The following is a 19,014-nucleotide window of genomic DNA, read 5'->3' on the forward strand; positions in this document are numbered from 1 at the left end:
GGTTTTTAATTGAATCAATCTGCAGAAAGATTCGGTGTATCAAATTTAAGATTTATATTGTTAAAATAGAAAAGGAAAAAACCGAAAGAACGTAAAGAAATAAGAAATGGAGTTTTCATAAGGGTATGAGTGTTTGTTTTATTATAGATCTGAGATCCATGGTCAGATTTATGAATTTAAGGTTTCACTCTCTATTCCACTTTAAATTTATAATTTTTTACATGTAACGGGGACTAAAATCCTACATTCCAAACCACACCTTTTAATACAGCCTCAGATCATCAAACACAACTTACTAAATAAAAAAGGATCTCATTTATTCTGAACTGCCTGATTGAAGCTCATTACTACAATATAAACTATATAAAAAGGAAGATTTGAAATCTTCAATACGAGGCAAAAACCTCGCATCTGAGGTCACATGAAAAGGGTCTGACCTAAAAGTCCTCGGATTTGAAATGCTCACTGATCCAAAAGATCACCTCCGGTCAAGAGAAGTAAACAAACACCTAATGGATTCAGCAAAAAGCAAAATTTACCCAAACATGATGCATGTAATTAGATAAGCTAATAGACGCTTAACTAACTAAGAATCCTTCTCAAAACATTTAAGTTACACATAATAGTACAGGTCAATCATCAAATGGATGCATCACTACAACCATGACTGCACATAATAGTACAAGTCGAGAAAAGAGAATATTTGATGTTAATCGTTTCACCCATAAGGCACGGTTGATTACTAGTTTGGCTAAGGCTTTGAAGACATGGAAAAGTTTCTCCCAAAAGTCAGTTAATGGTAGAGGCACTTCACAAACAATTTAAAAAAACCATTTTGCCATTAAACGGTCATTGTGGATTATATCAAATGATGATTTGCAGAGTGCAAGCAACACTCATCCAAACTTTCCGTCATATAAAAGAAAAAAGATAAGCTGGCCAAAAGATCAAGACAACATCTGGCGTGCACTGAAAGTAGGCCGGTGACCTATTCAAAAGCATGTGATGGAAACTTGGCTGTAGCATTAGAGGAAGAAAATTTTCTATACGTCCAGATGCTGAAATCAGGTTTATGAGAGGATTCAGATCATCCTTTAAGAGGTTTGATTCTTGAAGTATCTCATTGATAAAAAGGGTTCGGTGACCCCTTTGCACGGGCAGAAAGACTTCTATTGCTGCCGAGAGGGTTAAGGGGTCAGATAGACTGCATAGGAATCTCGTATTAGCTTCTATTTTGCTATGACTAGTCTAAAAAATTGGTTGCCGGATCTCGGTTCTCCATTTCACCCCCATGTTCACATCCACCACATACATATATTCATTGACTCCACTGAAGATAATGAATATGAGTATCATTGGCATATTTGACTGGTTTTAATACTTCAAATGAAGGAATAATTAGAACTTTATCAATTCAGATAGTCCATCCCTTAAAGGTAAGATCACAACTAAAGTTCCAACAACCCAGTCAGATAATGAATCACAAGCTCAGGACATTAAGCTTTCCCCGTTGTACTTTCAAGCATGTAGTCAAAAATAATTTAAGCAATTAAAAATGCAGCTCCGTGCACTTTCTGTGCTTTAGCACGAGTTCCCTGTCAACCAGAAATAACGCCAATTTAGATTTTGATTGAGGCAGTGTTTGCAGCTCACTAGGACAAGCTATTCAAGACAGAGACTTCAACTTTATGCTCCCTTGAAGCTCACCACTTTTCAATCCCAACAGACCCGTTTAGATGTACCTTGTTTAATAATGTCAAAGGAGTGATATTCTGTAATGCCTTGGAAAACTGCTAACCTTTTTGTTTTCTAAAACTGCTAACCTTTTTGTTTTCTAACTATTTTTAAATACTGCCATAAATAAATATAACAACCTGACTCACTTCTGGGCTCGGGTCTCTGGTTCGGTGGGTCCCAACCCGCCTCCTAGTTCAACCCCAAAAAGGCTAGAAAACAGGACTATTGATCATTTCCTAGTTATGTTGATCAAACTGGAGATGCATTAGAACTAAAAAACTAGATTACAAGACAAACCAATTTTTAAACTTCGGCAACTAAACAACGAAAGCAGGGAAAAAAACAAGAGAGAGACACATATAGAGAGCGGGGGCCGTCAACAGCAAGCAACAGATGGAAACCAATGGCGAGGGCAAGACAGACATCGCAATAGGAAAACGACTGTTGCACTCCTCCCAAATCCACCACCAACAGCCTATGAACTAAGAACACCGAGTAAAAAGCCACTGTCTGGAGACATGGGAAGAACAAGAGAAGTGGGCAGAGCCCGAAGAACATCAAAAGCAGCCCAACACAGGAAAATTGTGTCCAAGGATAGAGAAGGTGTTCATCAGCAAACGGCTACAGACAAATGACACTGCTTGACATGAACCACCATTTCCAAGGATTAGTCCCTCCCTTCTCTTTTTCTTTCATGACAGGGTATTTTTCCTGCACCTATTTTTTAAGTGGGAAAAAGGTTGGCGTAAAAGAAGGGCAACATTTCACCTGTTCCACTTGGGAAGGTAAAAGGTAAATGTGGCAGTTTCAGATATATCTGCTTGTCTTTAGTTCCTTTTGAACTTTTACCTTACGTTTATATTTCCAGAAATTCCAAGGGACATAGCGATAGTATGGTTGCTCCCGACTGTCAATTTTGGGGGACTGGTTCATCCCCAGAACACTAATATCTTTGCAGTTTCGTGCCCATACAGTGATGCTGGCTTTTGATTTCCATCTTCTATCGATTGCCATGTAAGCCAATCATGGGGAGTTGAGATTATCTTTTCCACTGAAATCTCCACACTGCTAATTCTGAAGTTTCCACTCGCCTAAGCTGTTTGTCTCTTAAGAATTGATTTCCATTGAACTACATCCAGTAATATAAGCCCCCCTGTATGAACTTTCTTTCTAGTTTATAAATCAGCCCTACTTCAACTGATCCCAAAAATAACGACTTCAATTCCTATATGATAGCCCTACTCGAATATTTATTGTTGAATGAACGTTGTTTCAATTCATTACAATGTACTCTGCATTTAAGACACATTAACATGCTTTCTAGTTGTGTCCCCGTGGGTATGGAGTTAATCCATGAAGACTAAGAGAACCCAGAAAATTATAAAATCCGAATGAGCAAAAGTGATAATAGCTCATTTGAGAAATCTTGATGGATTTCTTTTAATTAAACAACTTTCTTCGGTAAACTTACAAGATGGAAACTAGTGTAAAACACAAACTGTTTTTTTGTCAAATCCAAATAATACAAAAGACACGAAAAAAAAAAAATCAAATTCAACATGCAATTGGGAAATTCAAGAGCTTGGGTGGCACCTTAGAATACTGCTTTGAAGCTTCAAATTTGACAGAAGCACGCACCTTAGATGGTTAACAATAGAAACATTTTGGTCACCATCATTTTCATGATTACCTTTATTGGACAAAGCTCTCGTATACGCTAGGTGCTTCTTTCTATTAGCCGAATCCGATTACTCATCACGAATGTGGATATTTCTGAACTTGTGCCGATGAATATGTATTGAGACAGAACAGATAAACAAAGTCACTAGAACGACAAAAGATCAATCCGTCACCTACAAAAAGCACAACCATGCCTCTCTCGACGGACTATTCAAACGTGGCAAGGAAAAACTTCACATCGAAAGATACAGCCAACCTGCTACTGAATACACGATCACAACACAAGAAAAACCTAAAACTAATCAACACACGAATAAAAGGGCATAACAAGGGAGGAATCGCAAAGATAAAAAAGGAATCAAGAATGACACCTTGGAAGAACGTGAGCAGCGGTTGTTTGACTGCCCACGAGTGACGAGCATCCGCACCGAGCAGAGGGATCCTCCCCTCCCTCCCTCTCTCTCCTCCACCCCCACCCACCCCTCCTTCCTTCTCCCGCTCTCTGTGTGGCGCGGGACCAGGGTGCCTTTAAATTGGTGTTACTAGCTTAAGAGCACGAACTTCCGGCGCCTTTCATTTCCTTATTATTTCAAAAATTCCAACGCTATCCTTGTTATTGACTATTTTTAATTTTGTGTCATAGTTATTAGTTACAGTTTGGCTGACAAGTATACAGCTAGAATTTTTGTGTAAACGTTTTACTTAAAAAGTATCAATCGGGGCCGGACCGGCCGGTGTACCTGGGGCGATCATCACTGATTCGCCACATATATACAGTGTTTCGGGAAAGAAATACAGTTCCAGACTTCCAGTTACCAAAGTTGAGAATATCGGATTTTCTGATTTGTCATTGGTTAATGTGTTCTGTGCTTCCACCGTCGGTAAACTTTCGTATCTGATTCCTTTGAATGATTTCATTGAAGACAACGTTTCAGGACTTGCAGTTCAGAATGGACTTTATGAGCGCGTTCTTGCTTCCAGAAAAAATGGAAAAGAGGATAATCCAGTTTACTTTCTTCTTTGTTTTTTGGTTTTATCTATACCAATCCAAAAACAAATGCATTCGAATTATGAAAAAGAAAAATCTGCTATGCTTAACAACTTAGAGGCATGAAAAGAGACCGTTGACAAGCCCACCAGCCACTCAAGTTAAAGCTTTGACCTGCGAGACAAGAATAATAATCGGTAATCTTCTTTGGGAGAACAAAAAACTGACTTTGGCTGTTCATCCCGATAGGATAAAAGGTCATTTTGTTTTGCTTTCGCCTATGTGAGACATGCTGCCAAAGATGTCCCCGGAGTAGGCCTCCTGATTTCGTTTATGATTCTGAAAAAGATCCAAGCAGCATGCAATGGAGTAACGACCAATTTGAATCGTCCCACACCATGAGCCAAATCCTTTGAGATACGAATGGAGATCAGGCTTCTGAGTGCTTCTACTGAACTAAGACGAAATGCTATGGAGGCCATTTATTTATTAACATGGCCAATTTAAGAGCAAATATGTAGTTCATACTGTTGAACTTGGACATGAAAAGCAGAGAGTGACCTGAGTGAGGTTAGCTCATAATGCATAATTTGAAGAAATATCGAGTGGTTGTGTTGACCCATTCACATAACTCAAATGGTTTTTGGCACCTATCATCATTATCATGCTGGTGCTCCAGGTCATGCATCCATTTAAGATTGTAGCACCAACCTATATCCTGGTATTTGAGTGATGTAAGCAGAAAGCATTTGAACCATCAATCATAGGCGAAGATCACAGGGTTCGGGCAATCATCTTCAACAGCAAACCTTGATCAAATATTAGAAGCCGCCAACCAGACACAGGTATGAAACTGTACTTAAGGATAAAATAAAAAAACAGAAAAAGAATTTGACATTTCTCATTCAGTTAAAGGAAAGACGATGAATTAAAGCAGCAGCAGAGATAAGGTCCACGTTTCTGTTGTCATATCCAAGATATTGACTAAGGTTTTGTCTTGTGATTACAACAGAAAATCTTTAGAAGAAACAGAAAGATAAATCAAAAGAAAATCAAAAAATGTAAATGTCAACATTGGGACTATCTTAAGCTCATGGGGAAGAGCACTCCCTTCAATCTAAAGTAAAGTTCATCCAATTCCAAATCTTTCAAATGAATCGTAATATGTTCATTTGAATAACAAAAAGCATTGGCATGGTTAACAACTCACTCACATATTTTACATTCGCACCACAATGTGGTATTCATGGTCTCCAACTTAGTTTCTACAAATCCTTCACAACTGACATTTATGGGGAAAATATGTATATAACAATGTAGGTAAGGTAGGACAAAATTGCAAAGCTTCATAGGCTTGGATATGTTCATAATCACTTGGAAAGACCAAGATCCAAGCACTTGCCAGAAATAGCTTCACCTGACTGAGGAAGAGGAAGTGACTCACCACAATTTCCACTTTCTGTCATTGCCTTCTTTTGCAACTGAAAAAGAAGCCTTTCTGCTTCTCGGACCTCATCACTTGCACTAGGTCCATGGCTTTCCCATGCATCGATCACTCGTTGTTGGAATTCCATCGCAAGTTTGTAACTGCAAACCAGATGAAGCTGTTATTTATCTAAAAGTTAAGAGGGTCGGCCCATGCCTTCATTTGATCATTGACAATTTGACATGACAGGAAGATTCCATTCTTCTTAGGTTCAGCATAACTACTCTTGTACAGAGGAATACCAAATTGTAGCTACTGTTTGTCAGTGTTCACCATAGCAAGTATACGTAACAGCATAATATGAATAACGTCATGCACAACATGCAGTTCTTGACTCTGATTCTTAAAGTTTTCCATGTTCACAAATATTAGCTCTAGAGGGGAAAAAAAGTGCTCTGAAAATGACCAAATAGAGTATTTGTCGTGGGAGTCAATAGTGATGCAGTTGAGAAAATTCTTTTCCTCCTTGCATCTAACAGGTCACTAACGAGATAGCAGCACTTGAGAAACGGAACTGCTGTATATGTTTCTCCTGTCAGCAATACTCAAAAAAAAAAAAAAAAAGAAGAAGAAAAAGGAACTATGTATTATTTTTCCTATGTCACTGAAAGAACAGAAAAGATGATAAGGATCGTTACAGTTTCATACATAAAAACTGCAGGATATAAAGTTAATAAACTGTCAAGAGAGTTTCTGAAGAAAAGCGGCATTTTCGTATTTTAATCAGACTAAACTTCGAAGAACTTCCAACCCAATCTCCCATTTTGCGGACATTCATAAAAACAGAAGGATCATAATCTATCTATGCCAAAGATTGTTGCAGTCAACTTCCTTACTGGGACCATAAATTTGGTCAAGTTTGAACCCAAAATTCGACCAACCCTCATCAGAATTTCAATACTGGCTTCCCAGTTTGCAGACGGTTGGAAAACAGTTCTATTTATGTCAAATATTGTTGCAGTCAACTTCCTTACTTGGACCATCAACTTGCTCAAACTTGAAACCAAATTTGATCAAACCCCATCATTAGTTCAACAGGCAGGGCTCTCAAAGGCATCAATTCTCTTGCATTTTGAAGTGAACCAAGTTCTCCCCCTCATTTCCACAAATTCATAAAAAGGAAATAACAGTGGCAATACCTCTTAATTTCTAGTGATTCTCATGTCTTTTAGAGCTGCAAAATCCGATCCTAAGTTTACATCTCTTCCTTAAGATGTCTATGCACCACGATTCTGTGCCCTAAGTTAAGGCAGTGTTCAGGCCTGAACATCTAAGGCTCCCACAATGCTGGGGATAGTCAAATGAATACGAGCCTAGGCATAGGCCATGCAGACTCCAATTATGAGGACAACTTTTAAAGAAGGAAGAAAATAAAGAGCCCCACAAACCCAAGATATCAATGGCTGCTCATGAAGATTGGTCTAACAAAACAAATATCCATGAGTGACGTGTTCTTTCCATGAAGTTGCATCCTCTCAGGCTTCTCCTGCTTCTGATCATCTTTTGACCCACTGGAATATCTGGATGAAGATAGTTTTTTTTCCTTATCAACTATACATTGTGTCCACTAGCCTTCTTGCAAAAACTAACGATTTCCCTCACTGAAATCCATATGTTGCACACCAAGTCTCTCAAACCCTTAAAAGAATAAGGGTGTACATTGCACAACCCACACAAATATGAAAAGAACTGGAAGTCGTTCAACCTGTTGAATTTTTTGTGACAACAAATAACTATTTAATCATAAGAAAATGGTCTAACTAATGTTATCTGTATCGTACGATATGCATGGGTATGAAAACCTATACGGTACACTTATGTTACATTATATCTCGTGTATCAGTAAGCATCACCCCTGTACCATAAGATATGGGGAAAAACGCAAAAAGGGGCCATCGGGCCCCTGTTTGAGTTATGTTTTTAAACACTCCTCTCCCTCTCTCCTTTCTAAACACTCTAAGAGTCGTGAATACCTTTAGCTTTAGTTTTCATGTTCAAACCATAACTTTTTGGGCCCAAAATCACACTCATATAAAAAACAACTCTTTAAAGTTTAAACTAAATTTAGCTTAAACCCTTTCACTAACTTGTTAGTAAACTTAGCATTACTAGGAATGCCTTTATTTTAAATTTCATTAACTGAGACTAAGTTATCTCATATCTGCTATAAACCTAGAGCTCATTTATTACATTCACACAAAACAAATGTCGCTTTATTCATTAAACTTAATCTACCTAGCAGGAAGATGTGTTTTGATCCAAGACTTCATATCTCCTTTTCTTCATAGATGGTGCAGTAGATACTTTAAATCCAAATAGGAAGCCTCATAAACCACCATTTCATATGGTCAATGATGTGCTCCAAAGTGTTTGCAAGAAAGCCTTCAACACTCACCAAGCCAAACCCCCAACGTATTGAGAACAATCCTGATCCCTCATTAGTCAAGTGCATTTCCCTAAAGGAAACCATGTTAATCTCAGGTATTGCTGACAAAGCGCCACTATTTTGTAAAGATCCCAAAACTAAATGCTGATGGAACTTGCCCATTTGACAAATATGTCTACAAACCCAAAAAGGGAGCAGTCTATAGATCTTCTAGTGGTGTTTTTTGTAGAGTGCCCAAATATCCATACTTCCGATTTGATGTGACTGGTTTATAATATACTCCGTTCTTCAGTTAGAAATCCTTTCTTTTAAGGTGTACATGAATGATAGAGAACCTCCTATGCGTGACATTAGTGTGGCACATAACGACCACAAAATGGTCACTTTCAATAATCTCGCCAACTGTCTACTATGATCAAAGTCAACCAATAGCACAATGGAATTGATGTGTGTTAAACTATAAATCATTTACCAGCACGTTGAAGAGGAGTCTCTTAGGATTCCACATCCTTGTAAAATGTGTTAAGATATTTAATGTCCTTGTAACATGTGAAGAAGTCTCTCATAGGATTCTATGTTGTAGTTAATATCTTTGTAATATGTGAAGTCTCCTAGGATTCTATGATGTAATTAATGTCCTTGTAGCTCGTGAAATCTCCTAGGATTCTACGATTGGAGACTCTTAGAATTCTAGAAATGAGATTATAAATAGATGTCGTGCAAACCATTTTGGTGTGGCTTCTTCTCCTCATCTTCTTCTTGTTCACTCTTTCTCTCTCTATATTCCTACGTGAATGCTGATTTCAAAACTCAGATATTGGTGCTTGAATTTCTTTCATGGTATCAGAGCAGGTTACGTTACTTCCATCTAACAAAGTGCTCAAACAGGTCTAATCTAGTTAAAACTCTTTTCTCAATTTCTATCTATCCTATATTCATTCTTTCTCTTGAGTCATTCTTGCTTACCGAAGGACATATCTTCTTATATTGTGCCTTTCGCTTTTCCCTAACATCTCCTACCTGTATACTCTCCTTTTGCTATCATGGAAAATCTTTCGCATTCTGGCATGTCCTCAAGTTTTCTTCCTCACCTTATTACTGAAAAACTCAACCATGAGAATTATCTCATCTGGAAAAGGCAAATCATGCCTTTCATAAGAAGTCAAGGCCTCTTTGGACATCTCGATGGTTCAACAAAGGCTCCACCAATATCCGTTTTGCAAGAAATAAAAAATGAGGCAGGAGAAGTTATTGTTGTTCATGAAGACAGCAACCCTGCACATGTTGTGTGGATGAGACGTGACTAAAGTCTGGTTGTGTATATTTTGTCTACTCTATCTCAACAAATGTTACTTTAAGTTTCTGATGACTGTACTACAGAAGAATTATGAGAAACTTTTGCTGATACCTTTTCCCAAATATCAGAAGTTCGAATTATGTACTTAAAGAAAGAATTTCAAAATTTGAGCAAAGGTTCAACGTCTATCATGGATTATTTGGGGCATATTAAGGCCGTCGCAGACCAACTTGCTGCCTTAGGGAATAGCATTTCTAATAAGGAGAAGGTGCGGCAAACCTTGAATGGACTTGGGCATGATTATCATGCTTTTATTACAGCTCTTGAGGCCCTTCGTGTTCTGCCTTCCTTCAACAAACTACAAGGTAAACTTCTCTAACACGAAATCAATATGAAAAGAGTCATTGAAAGGACTAATCAAGGGAACTCCCAAAATGTGTTGGTCATGAATGTAAAGTTTCGTAAGAGCCATGGGAACTCCAATCATGGTGGTCGTGGCATTCTACCAACACCACAAAACCAAGGTATATCTCCTTTGGATACTTCAAGAAAAATACCAATTTGTTTTCAGTGCAACAAGAAAGGGCACGTGAAGGCACAGTGCTAGTTTAATCCTCAAAATAAATACAAAGGGGTAAGACATGATTATAAACAAGGAAGACAAAGTTCTAAATCCACCGCCGAAGATATGCAGCAGCTATTGATGACTGCATTCTCAAAGATGACTATAAAGCAAAATGAGCAGGGAGAATGGTTCTTAGATTCAAGTGCAGCTACTCATGTGACAGGAAATGCAGGTAAATTGACTAACTTATCCCCTCATTATGGTAGAAGTTGCATTATAATAGGTGATGAAAAATCTCATGCCATTACACATTGGAAATGCACATATTCCATTGTCATCCTCGTTTCTATCACTGTCTAATGTTGTTCTTGCTCCCAATATAAAAAAGAACAACATATCTATTTCTAAACTCATTGATGATACAAACTCTTCTGTTGAATTCACACCTTCTTCTGTCTATGTCAAGGACCTCCAAACGAAGAAAATGTTCGCTAGAGGGGAGCGTCAAGGGAATATGTATGTCCTTAAGGAATGTCTACCCAATTATTCATCCACTTTTGATATAGGATTGAAGACATTTTCTCTTTCTCACAATGCGTCATCAGTGCCAAGTTCTTGTCATTTTCAATCAAAAGTAAGGGGCCCTAACCAAATTTTGGAGTCTGATCTGTGGCATAGTCGGCTGAGACATTGTGGTCGACATTTCATTGAAAAACTTGTCACAGATAGTCTCATTCCAAGATCAAGCTTACCTCTTACTTCAAGACTTCAAGTGTCAAAAAATGTTCAAGTTGTGGACTTTGTAAGAGTCATGTTTTACCTTTCCATAATATAAATCAAAGGGCTTCCAAACCTTTTGAAATTATTTTTTCTGATGTATGGGGGCCAGCTCTTATTGATTCCATGTCTGGATCAAGATATTATGTCTTATTCATTGACTCTTACTCACGTTTCACCTGGATTTACTTCACGAAACACAAATCAGAAGTACCTCACATATTTTGAAACTTCTATGTCATGATTCAAACCAAATTTTCATCCAATGTGGTGCATTTTCAATGTAATGGAGGGGGAGAATATTCCTCGCTTGATTTTATTGAATTTCTACGTGAAAAAATGATAACTAGACAAATCTCCTGCCCTTACACACCACAACAAAATGGTGTAGTTGAGCGGAAACATCAACATATAGTTGAAAGCGCCATGAACATGATGCATGATAATAATGTGCTCATTTCCTTGTGGACTGAAACCTTCCATACTGCTATATACATAATAAATTGTTTGCCTATGACACCCTTGATGTCTAAATCACCATATTTTACACTCTTAGGCAAACAACCTGATTACAAGAACTTGAAGGTTTTTGGTTGTGTGTGCTATGTTCACGTTGATGCTGCCTTGAGAAACAAGTTTTAAGACAAAGCTATTCAATGTAGATTCGTTGGACATGCTGATGAATATAAAGGTTTTCGATGCTATGATCCAACAACTAAGCGTATCAAAACTTCAAGAAATGTCATTTTTTATGAACATAGTTTTGATGATACAAATGAAATTGCCTATGACCATTGAATCTTATGATTCCTGAACCAGTACACAATTATTCAATACAGATCCAGTTATAGAAAATGATGTGCCTCAAGATGAAGATCCAGAGAGAGCAATACAACCATCGGATATGGCTCAAAGTGAAAATCAAGAAGATCCAATACAGTTATCAAGTCATCACGAAAGCAATAATGAAGAACAGAGCAACGATTCACATCGGTATTCGGGTCTTATCTACAGTCGACGACTAAGGGATAGAGATGTTCACAGTGAAGAAAACAACATCCCCACTTAGAAGATCCTCACGCATTCGTCATCTCATTCACAGGTGGGTTAGCTATGATTCTTTATCACTTGATTTTCAGTTATTCATGGTAAAAGTTGGCAAGGAGGAAGAACCTACTTCATTTGATCAAACATCAAAAGCACATCATTGGAAAAAGGCTATGAAAGAAGAAATGGATGCCTTGCATGAATGTGGAACATGGGAGATCGTTCCAAAACCACAAGGAAAGAACGTAGTGGGCTCCAAATGGGTATACAAAATCAAATACAAACTTGACGGCAAAATAGAAAGACACAAAGCAAGGTTAGTAGCAAAAGGGTTTACACAACAATATGGAGAAGATTATGATGAGACATTCAACCCTGTGATCAAAATGAAAACAATTCGCGTGATTATATCATTGGCAGTTGAATATGGATGGAGACTACATCAAATGGACGTGAAGCATGTTTTTTTTTCATGGTGATTTGAGGGATGAAGTATATACGAAAGGAGACTCTCATGCATGGGTTTGTAAACTAAGAAAATCTATTTATGGACTTAAACAGGCCTCACGCTCGTGGTTTGACAGTTTCTCCTGCAAGATTCAAGAATGTGGTTTTCAGAGATGTCCTCTAGATCACTCTCTTTTCATTTATCGAAAGGAAAACATATTTACTTTACTTCTTATATATGTTGATGATATTGTTATCACCACAGGCAATTCAGAAAAACACATAGAAGAAGCTAAAGTAAGCTAAAGTTTTGATGATGCAAAACTTCAAAATGAAAGAGCTTGGTGATTTACGATTCTTTCTTGGAGTGGAGATTGATAGGCACAATAATCGTCTCACATTGACACAACAGAAATATACGTTGGATCTGCTGAAAAAGTCAGGTATGTCTGATTATAAGCCTGTTGGAACTCCTAGTGTTCTAAATCAAAGACTAAGTGCTCAGGATGGGGAGTTATATGAAGATCCTACGCAATATCGAAGTATTGTTGGAGCACTTCAATATCTTACATTTACTAGACCAGATATTATATATGTTGTGAATCAAGTATCTCAATTTATGCATGCACCTAGAGATAATCACATGGATGTTGTCAAAAGAATATTAAGATATCTTAAAGGGACAGCAGAAGACGGCTTAGTTTATGGTAAGAGTGAAGATATAACTGCTGGACATCAACTTATGACATTCACAGATGCAGATTGGGCTGGAGATCCCGATCAAAGAAAGTTCATTTTTGGTTTTTGTATTTTCATTGGACGTAATCTTGTGTCTTGGAGTTGTCGAAAGCAAAAGGCAATAGCAAGATCCAACATCTTCTCCTCATCATTTTTGGTGTGGCTTCTTCTCCTCATCTTCTTCTTGTTCACTCTTTCTCTCTTTATATTCCTACGTGAATGTTGATTTCAGAACTCAGATATTGGTGCTTGAATTTCTTTCAATGTGGTCTTGACCTCACAAATGGCAGCATTCTTGACCAGTCTGAGAAACTCCAAGGACAAAATATTTAAGTATACCGGGATCAATATCAATTATATCAAAAAGATAGAAGGTTAAGTCAACTATCTCTTAACAACAAGAAAACAGGGTAGACAAGACCTGAGTTCCATTTTAATCTACAGGCAACACATGGAATAGCATTTTGCTCAGTAGACAAACCTATCACCCAGCCAAACATCCAATGTTGATACGTACCTGCCCCAGTCAAGGTGAGGGAGATGTCTAACATGGGATTATTATACACAGTTCAAGGGAAATGTTGGAAGCCATTCTACCTTTAGTAGTCAAAAGCATGCATAGGTCCTAGATGCACACCATTTTGAATAGACTGGACCATCTAGGTACCTAAGTCAGAAAATCGTTTCAATTTTTTTCTCCTATTTTCTTCTTCTTTTAGAACAAAACATTTTTGAAGCATATCCATATGTGATTTCATGCACATCGCTTGGAAAAATATGAAAATAAAAAAGCAGTTCAGTTTAGTGTTGTACTTATCGTACGATACGGGGTCATACCATACGATACGTATCTTATCGTTTGCAAAATATGATATGATACACCCCATGTATCGTAAATAGGAGTGTATTGTGCCTATATCGTACGATACAGGCTCCCGTATCGTACGATACAGTGCGATACGCTTCATATAGTACCATACGAGCTGATTTCAAAAAAGGAGGGCTCGAATCCCCCTTTTACGAGTTTTCTTTATAAAAACCCGCCCCTTCTTCATTTCTAACCTAGAGATTGTGCCACCGTGAAGGGAAATCATCGATTTTCATCGTTAAATCATCGATTTTCAAAATTAATCATCGATTAAACCATGGATTTCTGCGTGGGTGGCTGATTCCCGTTGGGAGGAAAAAGGTTTTTTTAAATCGTGAAGAAGAAGAAAAAGATGGAGATGAAGATAAGAATGAATATAATGAAGATTATGAATGAGAGTCAAGAGTGCTTTCATTTTATATGTATTGACATTGAACATTTTTCACAATTTCACTATCATCATGTGATGCAATACATAACATCTAAAACTTGTTTTTTGAAGTTGTATCTCATAGACTTATAGACCTTAATACCTTGTGACTTATGAATCTATGGTTATGAAATTATGATATACATTATGTAATTGTTGACTTGTTGTGCTTTCTAGATTGATATTGTTATGAATTTTGATGTTTATGAATGATGAACCGTAACTTTATAATAATAATAAGTCTATCATTCTGTAAAACATGTTTTTTATGAAGAACATATTATTCTTGTTTTTTACTGATTTTTTATTATTTTTTTATTTTTTCCCTATTTTTTCTGATTTATTAAAAAATTTTACGATACGGTTATGATACGTTACGACACGGCGTATCTTACAGCCGGAACGATGCGGCTTACACTTGTAGATATAGTTCAAAAATGTTTTGTTCAAAAATACTCGCATGTTGTCTCTTCAAATCTACGTCACACGGATACGGCAGATTGGGTTGAGTATCGGTGTCGACACGCCGACACGGGAATCCCGACACGGCGATACGGCCGGATACGTTTTGGATCGGGTCTGGGTCAGACCCGATCCGAACCACTTTTATAATCCGTTTTAACCTCGATTTTTTTTACTGTCTTCTGTTTTATTTTGAAGTGCATTCCATCTCATCCACCGGATTTTGTCTCCCTCCACCAGAACGCTCAACCCATAGCCTAGAGGGAAAACCTAGAGAGTGAGAAAAGAACAAATAAATTAAGAAATAAAGATTCAAAATAAAAAAAACTCACCATTTCATGGCTCAGCACCCATCCTCCTGCTACCATGGCGGGTCACCAGCCGGTCAGCTGCATCATACTTACCACGTCGCCGGCCTTGGAGCCACTGGTGGCATGCTGGCCTCCGGAGAAGAAGGATCGTGGAGGTCGTGATTTGGGAGAGAAGGATGAGTGAAGAGAGAAAGAAACGAAGGGTGAAAATGAGGGTTTCGAACTAAAGGGGCCTTTTATAGCTTTCATTTGAACAAATTTCAAAATGGTCCTAAATTTTGTGTTATTTAAACAAAAACGGTTATAATTTTAAATTGTTTGCAAACTCACCGTAACCTCATTTTCTATCAACATTATTTTATATATATATTAAAAATTAAATTGTTTTAATATTTTAAAATAAAAGTGGGTTTTTCTTTGGCTGTGTCTCTGAGGATAGACAAAGTATGGACAAAGAAAGAGGGACGTTAGTCTTTTTATTATAAATTTCATGTTTTTTTATTTCATTATCATTTTTAATTTTTTTGAATATAATATTCGCCGTGTCCGCGTATCCTAAAATTTTGAAATTACCGTGTCCGCGTACCCGTACCCGTATCCGTAGGATACCCATACCCGTATCCGTGTGACATAGCTTCAAATGTAACTTTTCATAGCTGTTAATTTTATGAAATTATACTTGATGTCGCAGCATATAGTCATTCAATCAAAAGTCATGATATATATAATGAACTTTTTACAAAAACACGTCCAAGATTGAATTTCGTTTCATTAAGCACCTATTCTTTAAGTAATGTAGGCGCCAGGCAGTTGAATGAAAGAAAGCAAACCTTCAGTGCGGTTCTGTTGTTCAGCCAAAATTTGAGCATGCTTTATATATATTGACAAAACCTCAAAATCTTAAATAGAGCAGAAGCAGAAACAAGATACTCGCCAACATACCTTCCCATGGCACCATAGGCATTAGCGAGGTTTTGGCATGCCTCTATGGAATCTGCATGATGGGGCCCAAGAGCAACATCCATGATGTCCTTGGCAAGTGCAAACATTTGTGCTGCTGAGTGAGGCCTGTCTAATTCCATATATGCAGCACCAAGATTGTTATATATATAACCAACACCAAAATGCTTCGGTCCAAAGCTCTCCTTCAATCTCTCTACGGCACCCTCCAAATAGGGAATTGCTTGAGGCACCTTCCCTGTCAACAGAAGCAACCAACCTATCCGTCCAGAAGTACTAGCTTCAGCATGCTGCTCTTGTGGAATCTTCTCGAGCAATGCGAGAGACCTTTTCAATAGAGATATTGCAATTTCAAACTCATTCATAGTCTCATACAGCATCGCGATCTCACTGTAAGCCTCTGCAACTTTTGACGGTGCCAATGACTCCTTTTTTTCAAATATACCACATGCAATCTCACAACATCGCTTTGAGTCTGCAAACTTCTCCTGATTCGACAATGCCTTCGCCATTGATATGAACACCAAAGCTCGCGTCTCACTATCTTTATCAGTCTGCTGGACAACCCCTCTCAATGTATTGATCGCTTCCTCAAACTTCCCTAGAGCAATCTGTATGTTTGCAGCATCCACTTCCGCATTAAGCAAATCCAATGACATACCCCAGTTCTTCAGAACCTTTTGCGCCAATTCATTCTGCTCGAATGCCTTTTGATGCTCCTCCAACCCACAGTATACCACCCCAAGAAGCCGCCTATCATGCGCTACCTCGACAGAGTTCTGTCCCAATTGCTCCATATGCACCTCCAACGCCTTCAAACCGAGTGGCAATGCCTCCTTGAACCTCAAGACCGCTGAATACGCCTCTGCTACCTCCCTATAAGCAACACCCAGTTCTCTAGAATTGGGTTCAAGAAGCAATTCTTTCAACTCCAGACTTTTCCTGAGGTTGTCTAAGGCTTCTTCCCTCCTACCCATCGCCGTCTTCGTGTTTGCCAATAGAAGTTGGACAGCATGGCTAATAGGCCTAACATCAAAGCCACAACTATCATTTTCAAGCGTACCCAATATCCTGTTTGCTCTGTTCAAGTAACCCAGACTCTCATTGAACCTCTTGAGGCCATAATGAACGGAGCCCATGAGATGCAACGCCATAGCCAATGAAACAGCACTTTTGGTATCACCATCACCATCATCATGAGCCTCTAGTATCCTCAGCGCTTTCACGGCATAAACAAGGGTAGATTCGTGATCCTCACCTGCGGAGTCTAGACACTGTCCCATCTTCAGGCAAGCGAGGCCAAGCCTCTTATCGTTCTCATCGAAGACGGACTCCATGGCTTTGAAAGCAGAGACCATCTCCTCCATCGTCGTCGCCGACTCGAACGCCTCATCAAGGTCGTTCTTCTCCTTAATTTTGCTCTGTCTGGAGGATAATGGCGGGTCATTCTGCACGAGAGTATCGAGACTTCTGGATGGGTTCCTCAATAATTGCTGGGTCCTCCTCTTGTAGAGGAGGCCATGGTAACTTCTGCAAGGTTGGGGAGATGGGTCGCCGAGGTCAGAGTGGAAAGCGAGGGAGATAATGGAGACGGGGTGCTTGGTACTACATCGGCCTCTGAGCTCCCTCAGGGATGATAGAAGAGAGGATGCTCTTCTCATGGTGGTGGTGACGGGAATTGAATCTTGCTGCAGAATCAAAGGGCCAGAGGAGCAGAGGACTCCAGGGAGGTGCACAGGAGGCAAAAACCCTTCATCTTAAACCCTTTTGCTCCCCAAGGAGGAGTGGGAGGGGACAGAAGGGAGTCGCGGAAGAAGCAGCCAATTCGACTCGAGGCTGTCCGGTTGGGTCGTCTCGGAAGCTATGGCTCCTGAACACATAATGGGACGAGTTAAGAGTTAATGTAACTCTCTTATCAGCAAGCGAAGTGACCGGGAGCGATAACACCAAGAGATTCAAGAAGCTGAAACAAACTGGGCAGTCAACCTGATGCAGGGATGTCAACAGATAAATAAATCGTTAAGGAACCGAAACCAGATCGGTTTAGCTAAATCCTTTGAGGGGCATTCGACTGCTCATGATCTAATCAAGATTTGAAAACCGTGCATTTAAAATCAGATATTTCCCTTTCCAATCTTAAATCCAACCTTTTCTCAGTACAAAAAGGTAAAATAAGAATTTTAAGTAAGTATATTAGGCCTTTTGCCACGTCAACAAGCAGCCTGCATACACAAATTCAATGCTAGTAGTCTCCTATCTAGCTTACAAGCAAATTGGAACTGTAATTACATGCAAATCCAGTTTTAAAAAATTCTAATTCAAATATAATATAGACTCAATCAGTTCAGATCTGGTAAACAATGAATGGGAACTAGATCCGATCCTTTTACATCCCCGAGTCTAGTCGATGAGCAGAGAACGGAAGTGGGTTTCTAATAATCATGCATAGAAGTTCCGTCCTGTCATCTCAGCAGCCCTTGTTAATAAATAAAATAGAAAGGATCACTTCATAAATAATCCACGAGTTTACGGCAGAGTCGACAAAATACAAGTAGAAGTGTACCTCCCAGCATACTCCTTCATCGGAAATACAAATAGAATTGAAGTGGTCCCGTTTGATGTTTTCTCTTTATTTCATCCAACGAATTACACAGGTTTTTCCAAGGGGCAAGTAATCATAGATGCAAGTAATATAGGGCGGCGCTACAACTATCAGCAAAGGACAGAAAAAGGAAAGATGTCTTGCGTAGAGAACCGAGATTCGTGTTAGTAACATGAGATCATGTTTTGCACACAAGGGAAACAAGTCCTCAAAATATTCAGGTTACTTTTGCC

General features: G+C 38.6%; 1 protein-coding gene across 1 annotated transcript; it reads right to left on the reverse strand.

Moving 5' to 3' along the window:
- Window positions 1-5,516: 5,516 nt before the first annotated feature.
- LOC116252747 (protein KINESIN LIGHT CHAIN-RELATED 2) lies at window positions 5,517-18,052 on the reverse strand. The gene is made up of 2 exons (XM_031627246.2): window positions 16,162-18,052; window positions 5,517-5,992 (listed from the first exon to the last, which is right to left on the reverse strand). The coding sequence occupies exons 1-2, from the start codon at window positions 17,838-17,840 to the stop codon at window positions 5,776-5,778; spliced, it is 1,896 nt and encodes a 631-aa protein (XP_031483106.1). The 5' UTR covers window positions 17,841-18,052; the 3' UTR covers window positions 5,517-5,775.
- Window positions 18,053-19,014: the final 962 nt, after the last annotated feature.

Source organism: Nymphaea colorata, chromosome 4 (assembly GCF_008831285.2).
Source record: "Nymphaea colorata isolate Beijing-Zhang1983 chromosome 4, ASM883128v2, whole genome shotgun sequence".
NCBI lineage: Eukaryota > Viridiplantae > Streptophyta > Magnoliopsida > Nymphaeales > Nymphaeaceae > Nymphaea > Nymphaea colorata.

Bases quoted from the DNA above. Each gene is read 5' to 3' on its own strand.
- LOC116252747 (XM_031627246.2), bottom strand. From the start codon at position 17,840: ATGAGAAGAGCATCCTCTCTTCTATCATCCCTGAGGGAGCTCAGAGGC. The intron at 5,993-16,161 runs GTATGTTGGCGA...TCTGGTTTGCAG, and splicing joins GCCTATGGTGCCATGGGAAG to TTACAAACTTGCGATGGAAT.